The sequence below is a fragment of the Ixodes scapularis genome, unplaced genomic scaffold (genome assembly GCF_016920785.2).
Source record: "Ixodes scapularis isolate PalLabHiFi unplaced genomic scaffold, ASM1692078v2 PGA_scaffold3__209_contigs__length_174095766, whole genome shotgun sequence".
Lineage (NCBI taxonomy): Eukaryota > Metazoa > Arthropoda > Arachnida > Ixodida > Ixodidae > Ixodes > Ixodes scapularis.
The window spans coordinates 126355231-126375999 of record NW_024609868.1 but is presented as its reverse complement, the minus strand read 5'-3'; the positions used below and the strand labels follow the sequence as shown (position 1 = coordinate 126375999).

General features: G+C 50.3%; 1 protein-coding gene across 1 annotated transcript in view; it reads left to right on the top strand.

Annotated features, from left to right (window-relative positions):
* LOC8031167 (ankyrin repeat and KH domain-containing protein 1) overlaps positions 1-15364 on the top strand; it is an 88930-nt gene extending 73566 nt beyond the window's left edge. Inside the window, 5 exon segments of the mRNA XM_042292621.1 lie at positions 2950-4216; positions 7141-7335; positions 8617-8771; positions 11967-12260; positions 15089-15364. Of these exon segments, the coding sequence (XP_042148555.1) occupies positions 2950-4216; positions 7141-7335; positions 8617-8771; positions 11967-12260; positions 15089-15121 (1944 nt within the window). The 3' untranslated portion in view covers positions 15122-15364.
* The last annotated feature ends 5405 nt before the right edge of the window (positions 15365-20769 follow it).

Genomic DNA, 20769 nt, shown 5'->3' with positions numbered 1-20769 from the left:
TGCTTGCTGGCAGCAGCTTGCAGCTTGTTTCTCAAAATCCGCCTGGGGCATAGGTGGCACCTATGCGAACTATGAGGTGAACTCCGTCTTGGGGCATCACTTCCAAATAAGGGCGTTAAAAGACTCGTTCGCATTTTGTGTCATCATGCGGGAGCATCGGAGGAGCAACTCCCTTCGCGACAGCCGGTTGTACACTGGAACAAGCTCTCTTGCAACGTCTTTGGAGAATGCTGGTCTGTGTGGCCGTGGTGTCGAAGGCTTCCCTGCTGCTTCAAGGGCCTTGTGGCGGTTATAATGGCACCACGAATCCTCGCCATTTGGACAGCCCACGTGACGGGGCTCCTCGTCTGTGGAGTATGTGTGGAACAGGCTGGCAAAGATGGCTCGCTGCATCTTCACGACATCAGGCGCGTTGTCCTTCAAAGCGCAAGCATAGTAGTTCGTCAGCTTTTTCATCACTACGTTGGTCAGCTTCCCTTTTCCTCCCAGTCCTTTTTTTGTTTTCTTGAGTTTCTCCAGACCTGCATACATCCTCTTTGCTACGTGATTGACGCAATCCTCCTTGTGGATGTCCTTGTCGTACAGGTCAAGGCTGGACACATGCGTGAAGGCCTTGCTGTCGCCGTCGCACAAAACAGTGACGTACTGCATATTGTGTAGCTCAATAGACCGGCTGAAGATGGTTGCAGCTGCCTGTACCTCCATTGCATTGGACGACCCCTCGTAGTTCTTCTGGCAAGTTGCCTTGTGGGTTTCTGCCCACTCCTCGAAGTGTTCGTCGTCTTCCTTGGGGCCCAACTCGCACCCGTGGCAATACTTGCTCTGGACCGAAAAGTCAAGCACCAAGCCGGTCTCCAGTTCAATAGCAATGCCAACTCCGAAGTGCGATGTATGGCCACGTTTATGCCACGTGCCATCGTAGCTGATGCAGACATCTAAACGATCGCTGCCGGCGGTCGGGTTCCCGGTCGGTTGCGCGTCCCTCACGGCTTGCGCAGCGTCCCTCATTGCGTCACTCGCCGCGATCTTCTGGTACGACTTGACGTGCATCGGGGGTGGAGCGTTGAGGCCCCCGAAAAGATTCGTGAGCTTCGTAAAACTGATGCCACAGTCTCTTCCAACGACGCCGAGACGCACCGCGAGTTCGTTCTGTCGAGACTTGCCAATTGACGGTGAATGCGGTGTCGTGACGATGTCTCCGCAAGTCGAGCAGCTAACAACGAACTGAAGGTTGACGCCAATTCCTTCTTCTCGCAAGCTCAGCAGTTCTCCGTGGCACTTGGGGCAGAGCAAAGCCGCAACAAGAGTTTGCACGGCCGACACACTGAGGAGCCGATAGCCGTCCAGCGGCTTTTCAACGGGAGCGTCTGTCGGCTCCGGGTCGTCCGTAGTCCCCGCGTCGAAATCGAGCAGGCTGAGCTTCTTCTCGAACGTGGTCAGCACATCCGATTCGGAGGAGACAGGAAGCCGATGAGCATTCGGAGATGAAGCTGTAGGCTCCGATGTCTGCAAAGCCGCACTTGAGCTTGAAGATGGTGATGGTGACGGCGGCGGCGGAGACGGCGACGATGGTGCCGGCGGAGACGGGTCCCCGTCCTTTGCGTGGAGTGCCGCTGATCGACCCCTCGGTTTTCGCCATCGAGAACGCCGGCCAAAGCTACTGCGAGTGCTAACCTTGGAGGCAGGCATTCCTCGGCAGAAAAACTACCGGGAACAAAGCTACCGGGAACAAAAAGGGAAAACGAATCTAAACAGCGGCGAAGTAGCGATACGATCAGAAGCGAAAGAAGCAGCCGAAAGCGCGCGTATCAGGCGAACAAGGAGCTACGTCACCGAAGGCGGCCAATCATGAGCCCCGTTTCGGGTCGCAACCAATGGGATTGCTGGTATCACAGTTCCCACGTTTTTTCGGCTTGTTTGTACGGGGTTCTCCCGGGCCACAGATAGCCTCCAATGTAGCAAGCTTCTACGGGCAGAAACTAGAAGAAACGGCGCTTCCAACGAGGGTAAGATACCTCGGCTGCGTCGAACGAGCGCGGAGTAGGCCTAATTTGAAAATGCCGAACTTCGCTGTTCTGCTCGCTCAACGGGTCGCCGCGCGCAGCCGCGAGCTTGCCGAAAATAATTTTTTGCGAAATAAATACTGCGTATTTATAAATGAAGCTTTCTGAAACTATGCTTCAGAATATAGTGAACCCAAATATAATATTTTTTTAAAAATGCATTTTTTTCGAAAAAAAATGGAATTTCGGGGCCGTATCCCCCCTTAAGTATCTTTGCTGTGGCTGGGCTAAGCATTTTTAAAAGGACAGCGGTCTGTCTTTTCATCATAATTTTTCTGTCAAGCTATCGGCACGCTCGTTCAGTAGATCTCGATAAATCATTTTGTTTTCAGGCAAGGTGCACGAATAAGCCTTTTTCCTCGACGCTGACTGATGTTTCTGCTTTCCATTTGAAGTATCTTTATTCAAACATTTTAAATAGAGCAGCACTCCAACTGTCTTCTTATCTCAACTTTTCTGTCGCTGTGCTATCGGCACGCTACCGTTTGATGGATGAATTCATTTTCAGGCGAGATGCACGAACAAGCCTTTTCCGGAACGCTTCTCTCGCCCTGTTTTCTCTTTTCCTCTCGCCCTGTCGCGTAGCTGTAGCTAACAGAATAAAGAAGTGTGCCAACTGAGCACCATCCTTGGCACATCTCGGATAATAGGCTACATCACGCGCTGCTCTTGCTCCATTCTGGCAGTAGAGCAGCAACCAGTGCCGGTGGTACGTGCGTATTGAGTTTAAAATTACTTTTCAGAAAACTAATATTTTGGAGAGATAGTTCATGGACATGCTCGAGAGGGCGGATCTAATACGTGGCGCAACTTTTATAAAAATCGGCGTCCCCATATCCGGGCGGGTGAGTGCCTTCCTCCGACACCGGCCCTCTTCTCCTTGCAGGCCTCCTCGGTGCTCGTGTCCGGCGGCGGCGGCAAGCCCGGTCGACAGGCAAGCTCGGCCAAAGTAGCGAGCGCCAAGGCGGCGGCTCCGGCGCCGTCCCTGCCCCCCTTTGGGCAGACGCGGCCGGCACCCAGGCCGGGCATCCCCACCCTGTCCGGGGGCGCCCAGACCAGCTCCTCTGGAGGGCCCCCCTTCGCCCTGGGCACCTCAGGCTGGGGTTCCGCAGCCCCGGCCAAGCCCCTCCCCGGCGCCACCCCGGCGTCCTCCGCAACCGCCCCCACCACCGCCACCACCCAGGTGACTAGCGCAGCCGTGAACGGGACGGCGGCGGCGGCGGCGGCCTCGTACACCCAGGCAGTGATTTCCCCCGCCAAGCGGGCCGAGGGCAGGGCAGCCTCGGCGGACCCCCGTCAGAGCTCGTCCCCGAGCTCAGGGGGCAGCCCGTCTCCCACCCTGTCGGCCCCGGCCCCAGCCCAAGGAGGGGCCTCCCCGGGGGCCCCCTCGGGGACGCCCCTCGGGCTGGCCCAGACATTCTCGCCCTTCAACAACGTGTTCAGCAAGGAGACCCAGCCCAGCGTGTGGGGCCAGCGGGAGGCCTCCAAGCCCAACTTTGCCTCGGTGGCGGCCTCGGGGGTCTGCGGCCCCCCCGGAGGGCCCCAGGCACCGGGGCCCGACCAGCCCGTGGTGGACGCGGCCAAGGCTCCCGGCTACCGGGGCAACCTGCACGTGACGCCCCCCAACTACGGCCCCATCGGGAGCGGTCCCCGCAGCGCCCCCTGCACGCCCCCCATCGGAGCCCCCGCTTCCCCTCCCCAGCAGCAGCAGCATCAGCAACAGCAGCAGGAGTACTACGAGGGGTCCCAGCACGCGGCGGTGTCTCCCTCGTCTCGGATGGTGTTTGCCCCCTCGCCCCACTATGGGCTGGGGCCCCCCGAGATGGGGGGCCCCCCGCAGGCGGCACCCTCGGCCATCCAGAGCACGCTGAACCCCAATGCGCCGGACTTCTCGAGCCGGTCGGCGGCGCCCCCGGTGATGATGGCCCCTCCCCCGCACCACCTGGGCTCCCACCAGGCCCTGCGGGCGCCTCCTTTTGCGCCCCAGGACTTCCTGCAGCAGCAGCAGCAGAGCCTGGGTGCGCACCAGGGCCACCCAGCCGTCTTCCCCCTCCAGATGATGTCCCACCTGCAGCAGCAGTACTCCGGCCTGGTGGCCCCCGTCGGGCAGCTGCCCAAGGGAGACCGCACTCCCCTGGGCATCCGGCTCACGGGTGAGCAGCTCCCTTCTGCCCCCGTGTATCTCGTTTTCGGATGTTTGCATAGGTGCTTTGTGTGCGAAGCTAAATCTTGTGCAGCCACGGTCACTAATGGGGTAAAGTCAGCAGGGCGGTCCTTCCGTTGTTTTCGGCACAGGCTTCCTGTGTTCGATGGTGCTTCTCGTGAATTTCGAGCGTGCATGCACAGCGAAAGCACGGCGGAAGGCGACAGGCAGGCGCATTTCCTCCCCTCTTTATGGACGACGGACGTTGCCCTTCTGTCTAACCGATCGATGCCAGAACTCGGTTCCCTCCGCTGTTCTCTAGTCATGTTCAATGCTCACGCGGAATACGGTAAGACCCCGTCAGTTTGAATTCCAAGGGTGTGCTCGATTTGAACGCTCTTTAATAAGGGAAGTCAAAGAGAAGGGCCGCTTTCTGTGCTGGGCAGAACTGGGAACGCTCGGAACTGCCACCTTTTTATCAGCCAGGTAGACTGGCTATTACTTTCTGCTTATTGCCTCCAATACCTGCAATGTGGATGTCCTTACCTGTGCTGTACCATGACTTTCTCCCTTTCCTGGAAGAAACTGTTGTGATTTGTTGATGCTGTGAACTGATCCCAGGAAGCTTTCGGTCGACGGGGCAGCGAATGTGGCAACGGTGAGCTGGCCCAAGCTCCTAGGCGTGAAGTGTGCTGTTCTAGTATGAGTGCTCGGGGTAGCCAATTGCGTAGAAGCACGTTTAGAAGCCGTCGACATCTGCTTTTTCAAACCGATGCTGACATGGCAAAATGTCCGTGTACATTCGCAGACCAATCTTGCGGACTCGGAGGGCACCTTGCAATTGTCCGAATAATCGAGCGGTCCGAAAAATCAATTTCAGCCTAAATATCAAATTTTCACGCATATTCCTCTGTGTATTGGTCACTTTCCACTTGCTTGATGTTCATTTTCAGTTCTCGTGCTACTTTTGCTTTATATTATTCACTTCTCACTTATTTGTTGATCTGTCTGATCACAGTGCTGCATTTTGTCGGCACCTTCGTTGGCACAAGCAGCGATGTTAGAGTTGACGTCATTTGGCACTATTTGTAGACAATATTTAGTCTGCCGAGCTCGCCTCAATACTAAGCCTATCCGCAAAAAACCTTCGCGCTCAAAGACCACAAGAACAGCGGACGGCCGCCTTTCTCGCGGTCACACTCGGAAAACATGTACCACAAGAACTGGAAGAGCCACAAGAATGGGCAGACGGCGGCCATGTTGGCTATAGCGGAATCGGAAAAGCCGACTGCCTCAACTCGGCTTGTTTATTTCGTAGGACGTGGTATCGATGCTACAGGGAAAAATCAAAACAACCGAAATGGCAGTGACTAAGCTCGCGGTGACTGTTTTGTGGCTGTAAACTGCGGAAATCGTGCAAATTATGTCCGAAATATCGAGCAAGAAGCTTCATGGTATCCAAACTTTCGGTCAATGTTATGCATTAACTCTATGGGGTGAGTGACGGTTTGGCAAAAACGTTCGAATAATCGGACGTGTTAAAAAAAATAGGATATCTGAAAAATCGGTTAGCAACTATAGTGCAGGATGTAACCCGAGACTTTTCAAAATACAGCTCGGACTGGAATGCCAACCGGAAAACAAGGGAGTGCACTTTAAGTTCAGCTGATTGAAGCACTAAAAGGTGCAGCGCGAAGCTGCAAGCGTTGGATGGATGGTTGCGGCCGAGCGGGAGTCTACCGACGGCTAGCACCTACTAGCACCATACTCGGCGACAACTTTTCTTGGCAATGCAGTGGAGAGGAGGAGAGCCCATGCAGAGCTTTCTTCAGCTCTCAAAATGGGAGAGAGAATGCGTGCCTGTACCCTCCACTGGATTGCCAAGAAAGGTTGTTGCCAAGTGTAGGTGCTGCGGCCGGCGTAGTTGCATACGGCGGTATGCAGTCATAATTACCGGTGGTGCGGCTGATCCCTGAGTGACTTAATGGGGCGTTTTATACGTGGACTACCACGCAGCATGGTCTGTGGTGGTTAGCTGGAATTATCCCGAAATTTCGACGAGTAAAGTATAAATTAACTAACTCTCACTGGAAAAAAAGACTACTGTAATGTCCAGAGTCATTGCTCTGGACATTACGTGGAAATGGGGGAGGAAATGCGTAAACAAGGGGAAGTGTCTTTTCCTCCCTTGTTTTACTTTGTCACGGGTGTCCTCCAACTGTAAGGTCAGTGGTCGCTTCATTCGGGTAGGATGAATGATCACAAACTCCTTGTAGGGATGTTCGCCCCCAAAAGTGGGGTGGGCAATGACTCGGGATATTACGGTATAAGGATTTGAATGTAAACATGTTCGACAGAGATCTGTCTGGTTAGGACATAAATAGACTGACTGAAAAATTTAAACTCTAACCAAGGAAGGTTCGCCCAACCCATAGTCGCTCGTGAACAAGAAACTGAGCTGGTCCTGAAATGTAGGGTTTTTTGTTTTTATTCAAACTTGGTTAGTTTAAAGTTTTTCAGTCTATTACGGTATACTTCATTTCAACTTATGGCGAATCGCCAACAACGCTCGGAGCCGTCTGAGCCAGTCCACTGACCTTTGGGGAAACGCACGGGGTGCATAGTCACGCGTTAGATTCATAGCATTGAAGGTATCGCACGACTTGTGTCGTATGAACCTATCACATTCCTACGTTTATGGCTCGTAGTGTTCGCTGTGGTCCATCGTAACGTTGAAACGGAGTATGGGTACTACCAACCTTTCGATCGAAGGTTTGTCGCTTCCTCATCTTTTTTGAAGCATAGCCAGCGGTCTGGACTTAACGGAACCGCTGGTGTCTCGCCCAACGTCCCGCCTTGTCAGGGCCACCAAAGTGCACTCAAGGGGGATGTGGACCTGTCAAGGTTGACTGTGCGCACTCTCTGTGGTTGCAGACGACGGGTCCCCCTCGTCGTTGTCCCCTCAGCAGGGGGGCCTCTCTCCCACGGTGGGGTCGTCCCACCCGGGGGACGACCGCAAGCTGCCCCGCCCCATCGGCACGGAGCGGGCCCAGAAGAAGAACGTGCCCCTGGGGGCCCCCTCGTACCCACCGCCCAATGCTGCCACGGGCATCTGGTCCTACCCCAACAGTGAGTGGCCCCCTCCCCCTTGCCACGACATTGTCATATGTGTGGCGTTGTCGAGGCTGACTTAACGAGCGGGGGCTTCTTTTCACGTCCCCTTTGCACAAGAGTGCGCGCAAACGAGGCGCATGACGGGCTCGTGCAGCAGTGCAAGACTGTAGCGTGCTACACGCATGTGGCTTGCACGTGACTGTGTTGCAACGTGCTGGTTGTCATTCCTCTTTGTTCTCGCCAAGAGAAACAGATTTGGTTGTGCAAAACTCAGGCTGCAAAACATGCGCATTCGAAGAGGGACACTACACAGAAAAAAAAAATGTTCTGCAAAAAAAGTATTTTTCGAAAAATGCTATATTTACACCCAGCAACATCTAGAGAGTATTCCCAGAAACTTAAATTTGTTTACACTGCATAGGTATTTCTTACGAATTATTTTCGATTCACCGATGCTAAAGAAAGTGTAGAGGTTTGAGCACTTTGAACACGTTTTTCTATGTTCCACTCTTTGGAATAAATTTGACTTTAGGAAAAGTATTGTTTGGTAACGGGACAAAAGGAAAAGCTCATGCACTGTTCTTCCTAACTGGAATTTAATGGGCAATACAACCGTGTCATTGCTTTTTTAACTTTGTGGATTTCTTTTATAAAAGATGTTACAATGTGTGGATGACATAAAAGTCGGAAAATTTATTTGATTTTTCAGCAGAATGTTAGCATAAAATCAGTTACTTCTTGGGAATTTTGTTTTCGCAATGTCATTCTCCAGGCGTCCTGCTGCGTGTCTAGTGAAGAAAAGCTTGGGTATGACGTCATTTTTCTAACGACAGCTTTCCTAAACAATGTCAGTGTTTTCCCGATAAAAACAACTATAATTTATTTCACAATTCATGTACACAGATGAAACTCTGCACTGCATTCTGCCTCGCAACTGCCAGTATATACTGTAAATTTTGCTTATATTAAGTAGCTCTGTGGGAGACGTAGGAAATGTTTGAGTATAGGAATAGGATTGTTCGTTTCTTAAGCTGATGGGTGGCACAGTCTTTTCATTTTCACTGCAGGAGGGTTGTCATTTATTTTATGATTTCCCTGTGGCCCACAGGTAAATAGGAAGAGAGTTTTATAGAGGGAGAAAGCTACATAAAGGGTTGAAAAATAAATCCTTTGAACGTGATACAGGAAATAGCGAGGACGATAGAGATTCCAATCCCTTGTGGTACGAAACAAGAAACGACGCGCGACAGTGTGGACTCTGTTGCCGCCTGTCCTGAGGCGGGGTGCGTGGTGCAGGTGCTGGGAGCGCTGTGTCGTCGGAGCTGAGCTCGATGGCAGCGTGGGTGCAGTACCAGCATGCAGCGGGGGCCCAGGGGGACGGTCTGCCCCAGCTGCTACACAACCGCTTCGCAGAAGGGCCCTCGGAGAACGCCCTCGAACACTCCTACCACGTGAGTGCCTTGGCAGACTTCTCAGCACCGAGCTCTGCACGTTTCACTGTGGCAGTGCTTTTGACGGCGTCGCTTTTGCCCTGCAACAGGAACTGGAAAGTCCCAAGATTGCGTGTTCACATTAGCTGCGTAACATCTCGTTTAAAAATGCCAACTTTGACCTATACTCCAGTCACTAGTTGCGTGCAATGCAGGTGAAGGCAATGCCAGGCGAAGGGAGAAAAGGCGAGCAGTAGGAAGGCTGTATGGGAGAGATGTGCGAGCGGAGAAAGAGAGAGCACTACAAACGTTGGAGAGGAGAGGAGGTTTCTCTCCAACCGTCCAGCCTTCCTAGTGCTTGTGCTTTCTTCCCTCGCCTGGCATTGCCTTTGCCTGTACTGCATGCAACTAGTGACACGGAGTATAGAGTCGCTGTAACTGTGACTGAAAGCCGGGGCTGGTGTTCCCTTCCAAATTGTCCGAGCGTGGAACAGGAAATGCTCGCCGTCACCGGTACTGCTGGGGAGTACAGTCTAAGCTCATTACAACAGACCTGGTTACAACAGACATTTGGATATAACATACCGATTTGTGAAGTTAGGTTGGTTTTCCTCTACATACCATTGACTCAAACTGCATATCTGCATGCAACATACTCCTGTTATAACAGACTGAAATCTTGGTCAAATTCAATGTCTGTTATAATGAGCTTAGACTGTAAATGTTGTGTGGGACGGGGAGCATATTACACTAAAGAGGTTTTCAGATGGGGACCATGGATCCCCACAACTTTGCTTGTCAGTTGGGCGGAGCAAGAAAACCGAGAAAACATCCCTCTTTTGTGCAATGTTTCTTCTCTGTGACTACGAAATTGGTGTATTTCACACCAACCTTATCGAGCCAACCAAGCTTCTCCAAGCACGCCAGTGCCAAGCTGTGAAACTCAACATTTGCACATTGGTGCAAGGTGTTGCATCGAGCGGTGCAGTGCAAATACTGTGGAGCCGCTGCTTAGAGGCACATGGTAGATCCTTCCAGAAGTTTGAACGGCGACGTAGCCAGTGTGATTAGCGAGAGAGTTTTAACGCGGCACGTGTATAGCAAGACTCGTTGTTGACCTATACTTCATTTCACGATTACTTGGCGAACTGTGGAGGCTGCTGCTCCCGTGACCCAATAAGGGCGCCGGAGCGAGGTGCATGATAACACTCCATGGTCGAGGCCACCGGGGCCTCATTACCGCCGCAGCAACAAAGCCCCCCCATGACAAAAAAGTAGGTGTAAGCTTCTTTCTCTGTAACGGCAATTGAACTCGCGCGATTCCATGTATAAGGAAATATAAAAAATAAAGATTTAATAATCACAAATTTATGAGTTTCTTATATTTAAACCAAAACAGCGATACCACATCTGTAACCGCTAGATTTTGTTTTGTCTTGTAGCGCCGTGGCTGTTTCTTGGAAGTGAAAGCAGTCGTGCAATCGGCTGTTTATGCTCAAAACAGTGCACTGTGCCCTGGCATTAGCATCCATCACAGCTTCGTGGCTAAATTGAGCGTATGGTTGTCGGTTGAACTGTTCCCCAAGTGCTGGCTATTCTAGCGGACGGATATGTTGCCGCGGTGGACTTTCATCCGAAGGTGGTTAATTTTGGAGCAGACGACTCTTGGCTAGCAGACGACAGCCGATTCCTCCGGGCCCCGCACCTTGCATTTCGCGTAGTGACACAAATGCTCCTGTGATATCGGGTCACATGCTTTACTCCGATGCTCTTAATGGGTCGTGGGGCCCTAGCCTCCCCAGTTCGCCAAGTTATTGGAAAACAGAGTATTGTTGGTTCATGGTACTAAGTAAACTCATATGCGCAAACATAGTGGATAAACAAGGAGTGGGCAAGGACAAGTGCACGTGTTATAGGGCCAGGTTTCATGAGAAAAGTGGTACATTACATTCGAGCATTACTCGTGTGACCATTACTCGCGTGTGGTGGTGCCACATGACACCTTGAGGCGACACCGTGGCGTCACATTGTTGCGTGACTTCGGGCTGCCGCACGACGTTGCACGCTTGCTGCTTGTGCCCAGCTCATTTGCAACACATTCTACGAGTCTCCAAGTTTGTCGGAAATTTTATTCAAATTGACCAGGATGGCCGTAAAGCAAATATTTTTTTAGAATTTTGGAGGGGCGCGAATATTCAGACTGAGGAATCTGCAAATAGTGTTTTCTATTTGACTTGCAGCACACTTTTACTGTTCGAAGTACTATTGAAATTTCAGAATGTTCGAGGATATGAATAACATCCAGAATTCTTTGATTTCTCTCGTCAAGCTCGACTGCTTCGCACAGGCGCTCTGGCATTGAGCTTCACCTCCTTGCACTGGCGCAAGGGCGGCAAGCTTCACCGCTTTACACTGGCATGCTAGGAGAAACGGCCGACGTTTTGGGGTATCTTGGTTGGCTCGATGCTCTCTGTGATTACACTCGCTATTCTAGGTCAGCCTTCTTTGGTTGTGGTTTAACCTGCGATTTTAAAAGACACCGCTGATAAGGAAAACCTCGAGCTATATTCAAGTAGTAAAACTTACTTTTCATAGATATTTCCAGGATTGGTTTCTTAAAGAAGCCTCGCTCAGTTCACCTTAGACGTAAAAGATTTGTATTTAAAAATAGTCGAATCTCGTTAATTCAAACTTGCGGATAATTCAAACTAACATGCAGGTCGCATCCTATGCACCTCTATGAGAGGAAGCTCCCGGTAATTCAAACTTTGCTTTATTCAAACAAACTTTTGGTCTCCCTCAAGTTTGAATTAACGAGATTCGACTGTATTACAATTTTATTCTCTGAGGTTTCTAATTTCTCGGACTATTTTTGCCCATTCGGTAAAGAGATTCTTCAGTTTTAACACTATTGTAGCAGGTCTAAGCCACCCGTTGATGCACAACTATGTGCCAAACATTACTAGTAATGTTCATTTCTGCTTATAAAGTCTGTACTGCTTTACCGCCTCAATGCCGAGACCAGAAGGGGGTTTCTCGAGTTAAAAAATTTGTCGACTCCTGCCCTAGACGATGCAATGGAGAGTGCCAAGCCTGGCGTTTCTCGTCGGTGTCTGGGAGAGTCATTGAGTCATTCATTGGATGACGACGTCGCGGTCCGGTATTCGACTCTGCTCGGACAGTGTTTGTGACAAGCGTGTTTCCTGCCCGGCGCAGCAGCAGCAACAGCAGCAGCTGGGTTCGGGCCTGGGCGGGTGTCCCCCGTTCCTGAATGGCTTCCCCACGGTGGCCAACCACCTGCTGGGGGGCGGCGCCCAGCTGTTCCCCCCGGCGGCCCGGGTGGCCGCGGAGGCGCCCCATCAGGAGGCCCCCTGGTCCCCCCACAAGCTGATGGCAGACCCCATGGCCCACCACCACCACCACCACCACCCGGGGCGCGTCCAGCCGCACCACCCGCAACAACCGCAGCACCACCAGCCACAGCACCACCCCCACGTGGCCGCAAAGCTGGTGGGTGCTCTTCCGGGACGTTGCAGTCGGGGGTAGTCCTGAAGTACCAATGGACGGTTGCCATCACCGCGGCGTCCCCTCTCGTGTCCGCTCGGTGTCTGTCGACTGTTTGACTTCTCGATATCTGCCCGACGACACCTTACTGACCCGCCTCAATCCTGGCACGGCCACGGAGGCGAACGCGAACTGCCGAGCCAAAGGGCAACTAGAGTTTGCCATCTGGCTCGGCAGTCCGCGTAAAAAGTTGTGCGGCCACTAACTGGGACTCTGCAGTGACGCCGACATGTGCATTTCCTCATCCGTTATTTGGAGTCTCCTGCGACCGACCGCCAGGATTATGACGCGCCCACTTACGACGTAATTTTTTGCCACTTCGGGACATTCTTTGATGCACGGACAATGCGAGACGTTATGCCGGTTGAAGACTTGTTCCGGGCACCATGAATGGATGGTTGGATGATAACAGCTGTACCCTTCACGCCACTTAGCCTAAAGACGATAACGAAAAGCCGATTTTTCCTTTCAAGCCAATGCGTTTTTATGACAGTCACCGGGAAGATGATCGCCAGGCAGATTTTCGGGGGTTAGGGCAAAAAAATACTAAAGACATCTGTCTCCGCCTCCTCCCCCCGGCGAGGGAGTCGCCAATTTTCCTCTGTCCCGCCTGTCCTCCCCACTGTATTCACCCGCGTAGTGGCCACCCTGTTTACAAAGCTGTGCTGCTGAAGTTTGGGAATGATCAGCTCTGTTACGTGATCTTATTTGCAAGTTGCTTTAGAAACTTCCTTGCAGAAACTAGGCATGCCGCTGACTGTTCCGACCCCCCAGTTCAAAGATAGAGCCCAAGAGCTTGAAAAGTTAGATGTTCTTTCAAACTGATTACAGTGAAAAGTTCAACAATATTTTTACTGGGTGGATTTTCTCTGGGATACCTCTGCTGGCACCATGGTATATCTCAAGAACTAAAGGTTGGATTTAGGAGGTTTTTTTTCTTATCCTCGTTATTTTGTCGGGACAGGAATTGCCCAGTTTTGTAAAAGCTTCTTCAAAAAAATTTAAATAAGTTTTTTTTTTGGGGGGGCATGTGGGTGCAACTGATATTTTGAAATTCGACTGGGCATTATGGAATTTCTAGTACAAAGAAATTGGCAAAAAGTACTTTGTCTTGACCTGGCAAATCTGTTCAGGATTAATTGTTCTTAATTCCTTGACAGCATTGTTTAATATAAAGAGCCACTGACAACCCAAACATCTATGCTTTTTTATTGTCTGGAACGCGTAGAAGCGCGTGACCCCTCAAAAAGCGATGAAACTTTTTCTAAAGTGCGAAAGAACCCGTCGAACGTTCATGTCCTCCTACTTCGATCCTGGCTTTTCGTCGCTTCTTTTCTCTATAACTTCTCAGGCGAAGGCATTTTTCTGAAATCTAGAGATATTGCACGTTTCGTGTGTGTAACAATTATTAATGGCATGCATCAAATATGTTTTTCTGCGATTATGGCAAATGCACTACACCGCTGTCCTCGAAATATGAAAACTCTGCTCAAAAACATTAGTGAGTAGGTGTTGGCCATGTCCTTTTTTTTTTTTTTTTTTTTTTTTTTTTTTTTAATTATTATTTTTTATATGGCGGTGCCTGGTGGCTGTGCTGAGGGCGTTAAAAGGGGTGTGTACAATCGGGAAGTTGCGATGACTCGGACGAGTTGTTGTTTTTGGCACCGGTTAACCTGCGTTCAGAGGATATGGACTTGCTGGGACAGTTGCTCAGTTGCTTTCGGAAGGGTGAGGATATGGACTTGCTGGGACAGTTGCTTTCGGAAGGGTACAAAAATAAAAAATGTTAGATCCTCATCTTCACATCCCACTGTAGTAACTGTTACTCAAAATGTTCTGGCTAAATAGAAAAAAAAAATGTTTATTTTTAGTGTGACAATACTAACAACTTAAAAAAAAAATACATGTTACCATCAAATACCGTGCAAGCACCCACTCAAACTTTGGGGATAATCGCAAAAAAAAAAAAAAAATGGGGGATGGGCGTTTGTCCAGTCATCAGTTTTACATATTAATGTACTGTGCATATTTTCTCAGGTGTTACAAATTTGGTAATGGACTCTTAATGTGGAATGGGTGGATGCATGGTATTCTATGGTATATATTTTAATTGTCAATAGCTATAATGACCCATTTTTGATTATTGCCAAAAGAATTTCAACATACGATAACTTTTAATATGTTGCTAAAATTAAAAGAATGGTTTGTGGTACTTTCTATTACTTGCCGAATATGTAGACATACTTTTTTGCGGTACTTTGAGGGGATATTATAAAAAGGTTGAGTGAACATGTTTGCCCTAAAGTTGTTGATAGGAACAAGATTGGCTTACATCAGTGCTGGGCACACAAAATTACAGCAGACGCAAGAATTATATCTAAATTGAATGAAAAATATGATGTAGTGGAACACGACAGACAGCACAAAAAATATTTTGCAGAAAACAAAATTTTTTTAGTGCAATATGTATGCTGCGAGACAAATTTTATAGTTACGTGCGATTCCGAAACTAACTTCTGTTTCGAGGCATTGATAACGAAAAATCGCCCTCTTGAAACCGAAGTTGGTTTTGGAAATGCTCTTCTAATGCGTCTCGCCTTAAGTATCGCGCTAAAAAACGTTTGTGAGGGAAGGGAGTTTGTTTTGTGACATAGCTGTCGTGTCGAGGCACTTCAAAAAAAAGTTTTCTTTTGGAGTCGAGTGTTTTCGTATTAGCGCGAAATGTCTCGTAAGAAAAGCGTTGTCCAAGTGGCCGACGTGCACCTTCCTTGCAGCCCTGGCAGGGCTGGGCCCCCCACCAGACGTGATGCCGCTGACAACAGCCCACGAGCAGTGCGGACAGAGGGACTGCCTCCGGCTCCCCACGGCGGGGGACACACGTTTATATATATATAAATATATATATACAAGGAGAAACCATTTACATAGCGAGAGATTAGAGAGGCCGGGGGACGGGACGACGGGCCCCTCCCCCGGCACCCACGGGCCGTCTGGGTCAGGCAGGCTGCAGCGCTGTTATAAATACAAATAAAAACAGGTTCGAAAAAAGAGCTCGCCCCTTCTCTCTTCTTCGGTGGCTGTGCCGCTCGGGCCTCGGAGTCTCGATGCAATCTGGCATCTTGGGTGCCTTTTGAGGACTACGTGCCCTCAGCCGAAAGTGGGGTTCCGTGTATTCGATACATTGTCGTGGACGGAAACAGATGGATGAGGGTAGAACTGAAAATAAAGGTTTAATCGGCAAACTTGCGCAAGAGACGAAAGAACTAGCAAAGAGAAAGTAGCGGTGAGCGTCCAGATGTTGGCGTGACAGCTGGGCTGGCTAGCACAAGAATGAGTCAGCAAGGCCATGCTGGGCTCTTTATCTACTAGACTGGGTACCTCGAACATTCCACCTAAAATCTTCGAGCATCGAACACTCGGGAAACTGACTCGGCAAGGTCGTGTTGGCTTACTTATCTATTGCACCCGGGGTGAGAGTAAATGCGACTCTTTTAGAAGTATGGAGAAGCATTCTCTCCCAGCTGTGCACGCGGCAATGTATTGGTCAACCTCAAAAAATAACTCCCCGAGTCAGTTTTTTTTTTTTTTTTTTTTCAAAATGGGGGGAACTGGAAAGCCCTCGAACGAGAAAAGGCAGAGCTTCTCAGGAAGGAATTTATATCGAGAGCTTTATTTTTTGTCGGCACGAGACACGGCCCCTACGTAACTGTCCACGAGGCTGTTGCTTTCTTGGGGAATCACGCCCCCTCATCCCGTTTCTTTCTCGGACGGTACTGGGATTTTTTCCAACTATATTATCACCTGTAACAGGTGACGAGGTGAAGATAAACTGAAGAAAACTAAGCGTGAATAGGGCAAACTTGTGCCCATAACAAAACCAGAGGTATGGGCGTCGCTGACGTTGAAGGTGGCGTCGCAGCTGGATCGAGTGCAGTCTGAGTCCAACTAGAGCATTCGGCCCTAGAAGACTCTTTCCTGGAACAAATGATGACATTCTCGAATTTTCTAGAACCAGGGATTTAACGAGTTAATAAAAGGCTGCATTCAGTCTTAGGATTCGAACCTGGGACCTCTGCGTGGCAGCCAGGTGTGGCACTCACTCGGCCACTGCAAACGCATGTGGCATTTGGGTCTTGCTATGTACCCTGTAGGTGGGGAGATCCCATACCAGTGTTCTTATGCCTTCAACTTGAGACCTGTCACATTTCAATTTTCTGACCAACAACAAAATACGTTAAATTTTAAGAAAAATAAACCCCAAATATATGGAACCTTATGGGCAGTTCCATGAAAATTCTTTTCCCTGCTGATAAACTTCATTCAGCCATGTTGGTGAACGGCGTCTGCCACTTTTGACCTTTGTTTACGCACAGACTCCTAGTTATTTTAGTCTTTTTGTGTTGGTGAGACGCACAAACGGGTGAGTGGCTCCGTTGACGACGAACTCTGTAAGTATGATTGGGGACATATTTGGGTTGCATACATTCAAACTTGATCAGATTTGTTTTCTTTTGAAGTCTCCCGGGTTTCGTCTACTGGGACCGGGAAGCCGACGGGTCGACTTCTCGGTCGCCGGCTCTCTTTACATCTGAATAAAGACCGGTGTGCACAAAAATTGAGTACCAGATGATGCACCTTTGTGTTGCAGACTACTCCCGCAGACAAGAAAACTCGAGCATGCTGAAAAACACTGCCTCAGTGCCAAGAAACCCATAAGGTGAAAGTTATAGATGTGGCATCTGGCAAGATTTTGAGCTGGAAGTGCGTCGCACGGAACCGCCCCATAGCCTCTATGCAGGCTCGCATGGTTCCCTGTGCCTTGGTGGCCACAAGTGCAAAGCACTGGTCCGTTCCAAAGGTACGTGCAAGGGCAAGCTGGTGGAGACCGCGTACCTCGAGACAGCAGGCAGACACTTGAGCCATAGTCTCTAGGACAAGATGTCGAACTGTACCTGCTGGTGCAGTGGATTGGAATGGTAACTTTGATATGCGCAGATAAGATGGGTGGCAGACCTGCTTGGATGCACTGCTTTGGATCGAGGGGCTGCACGAGTCTGTCACGAATCCTTGCAGTAAAGGCCCCGGTGTTACCTCGTTGACTCCCATGCATATTGCTCTTTGCAGTATCTGTTGGTAGCGTATGTCTCGTTACAGCAAATCGTTTTGGAAGTTCATGCCAGATTTGGAGCATATTTTTATTATACCATAGCGCGTGTATCTAGAATTGATGGACCGTGATAGGTATATTTAATTAAATTCATGAGAGCAATCTTAAACAACTTCGTAAAAAAAAAAAAAGCAAATGCTCCAACTTAAAGGGGCGGTGCAACAATATTCAATTGGAATGTTTTTCACTTTACACGAGCTTACTGGTACTAGTGGGACTCGAAGATACTCGCACGCAATGCCGCTGGCCAAGAAATTCCTTTGTTGTGGTGTAATTTCAAGGACAAAAGCGGTCATTTTCATTCAATCTCTCCTTTGCAAAATTTGATGACGTAACGTGGGGATCGCAGTACACCCCAATGACGATATTTGAATGTGGTTTGTAGATTGGACCCGAGCGCTGCGTGGGCACTGATTTGGGCTCGTGATAATTACTAGCTCGAGAAGCATTCGGGTAGTGGCCCTTGTCCAATTGCTCCAATGACGACAATAGCCGAGCCATAACAATGTCTGCAACTCTGCGCGTGTCCTGTGCCTTGCCGACCCCAGCGTGTGGCTATGATAAACATTGGCGGCATATAATCGGCTCCAGATCATGTGGCCGCTTGTTCTGGCTGCGAGTTGAGGAGGTGAACGCTGCTCGTTTTATTTATTTATTTTTTTACAGCGGAGCTGTTAAGGGCTAGGTACCCCAGGATCGTGTCCGGTATCTCGACACAAACTAGAGCACTATATAGCTCCTTCGGAGCAGAGTAGCGCAATCTAGAACGCCGCCTCTCGGCGACTAGCGGCGAACGCCCGGAGGTTCCAACTGTGGTCAGAAATGCATGGAGAACGTGAGAAAATCGTTGTTTCTTCAGTATTGTGGGGTTGTACGGAATGGCAATTGTTTTTGACATAATAATGGAACATTTTAGAATAATTTGCGCTAAGTTTTGTGCCCCGCAAGGACGTGACTTTTTTTAAAAAATTGCCTGAGCGGCATCATGCAGCAGACGACACGGCGACGTCACACCATTCACGTGACCCGCTCCGGCCAACCCGAAAGGCCCATCTCCGCTGCGAGCAAAAATCGTCTGCTTCAAACGCCATTGCCTTGGAAATTGCCTTCTCAAAATTTGCACATGCATCCGATATTATTAAAACTTTGATAAATGGTTTAGTGCTTTACTAACTTCACGACAGACTAGTTTTGAAAAGTGTGAACTCGCCGTTCATTTTTTAATCAGCCGTGTTGTGTCGATCTCCATGTATTCTCCCATAGGGCAGGCCGCCTCCTGGAACCCTGAGTACCACGTGACTCGCGCCGAGCCGCTCTGTCGGCCATGTTGTCGGCAAAACACGGGGTTCAAAGGATTGCGCTACTCTGCTCCGTAGGAGCTATATAGTGCTCTAACACAAACCTACCTGGACAGCTACCGCCATCTATAAGCGACGGTGGCAAGCACACAACCGGTATGTTTTCTGCCGTCGTTCGTAGATGGCGGCAACCTTTCCAGCCATCTAGACCAGTGTTGCGCGTTCATCTCCGGAGCGCCGTCTTTCCTGCACGGTATGTTAAGTCCGCTCGTCACGTGACTGAATTTGGCGAAAAGCGGCGCCGCGCGTTCAAGGCGCGCGGCGCGCTCAAAAGCAGGGGAACGTACACCGGGGCACGTGCAACGTCTACTTTCCTGCAGGGCACCGACGGCACTTGATCCGGCTTCTCACGTGATCGGATCGAGGCGAATAGCGGCGCGGCGGCTCGTGGAAAACAGACGCGCAACTCTGGCTTTCGTAGGAAGCCCATACAGAAGCTCTACAGCCAGAATGGATAGTGGGGCGCGTTGGTGAGAAATCATCGTAGGAAACAGCGCAAAAAACAGACGACGACGAAGAAGCACACGTAACAAGCGCAGCTCTCGTCACGTTTGTTTCTTCGTCCTCGTATGTTTTGCGCGTTGTTTCCTACGCTCTTATCAGTTTCGGTTTGGACTCACGATGGGTCGGCCGCGCGTCCTTTCGGGGAAAGGAGACAGGCTGTGGAAGGAGCGGCAACGTACGCAGCAGCGCGAATGGGTCCGCAACCGCCGCAAAGCCGCTGTCGCCTCGACTTCCACTGCGTCCAGCGCTTCAGATTCCCTTGCCAAAGAGCACATCGCTCGCCTGGAAAGCCGCCGCCGAGAACAGAACCAGCGATGTAAAGGGCGCCGGCGGGCCAACGCCACGGACGACGTTCGTGCCACGGAGGCCAAGCGCAAGCGCGAGGCCTGTCGACGACTGCATCCCACGCCGGCTGAACAGTTCCCGAGCGCGACGGCGAGGTTCCGGAGGGGGTTCATAGAGAACCCGTTTGGCGTCATGTGCGCCGTGTGCGACCGTCTCGTGTTCGCCGGAGACGTATCCTCGATCGGCGGCGTGTCGGACGAGAAGCAGGAATCCGGCGCGTGCGCGTTGCGGCAATGTATCGAGTAGAGCTCCGCTGGTCTTCCTTCTTCACGAGGGTGGAAAGGCTGAACGTTTTTTTCTGGGCCTTCTATTGCGTGGAGTGAAAAACGAACGCGTGTTTTATAGTTCTTAACGGTATGCATTTGCGCAAAGAACAAAAACTGTTGCATCGTCCCTTTAACGCATTGTAAAAAGGCAAAAAAAAAAAAAATGCTGCTCGTGCGGGAGGCATTATTGGTGGTAGCACAGCAACTGAAAGCGGCTTGAGAGCAAACGCTGAAGAGGAGGCGACCTCCTTCAGCGTTCGCTGCTAAAGTGAAAAGAGGTGGGAGGAGTTTTCCCTGAACATTTAACCTGTTGACGACTAGTGTGAGATGGACTACACTTCCTCTCTTCCCTCTTCACCGTGGACAATTCCCTCTTGGCGCAGTGATTTTCGGACAAGTGTTACTTTGAGCACTACATGTACAGTTAGTTAGACCAGCAGCTGGTGACCACCTCACTGAAAAATGTCGCTTCATGCGTTGTAGGAGGTGGTTCGCTTATTTCACAGAAGGCGCGTGTGGACCTATGGTCAGTACGCGCGGCTGCTTACATGCAATTCCATTTCACAAAGCACTACTAAACAGCTCTACGTCCTCGGATTCGCGAAATGTGAAATATTATTTGTGTAATCTTAGTTTAAACATCAGCTGATACCGAAACCGAAACTTCGGTTGCGTCAGGCAACATTGGTCTCGTGCCATCAGAGTCATGGCCACGTCAGGTCGAACCACGTGGTCTTGTGACGTTCGTGGAGGCGAGGGACAGGACACGCGATGCGGGCAGGTCGCTTCGCATGGCGTGGACGATGATGGCCCGG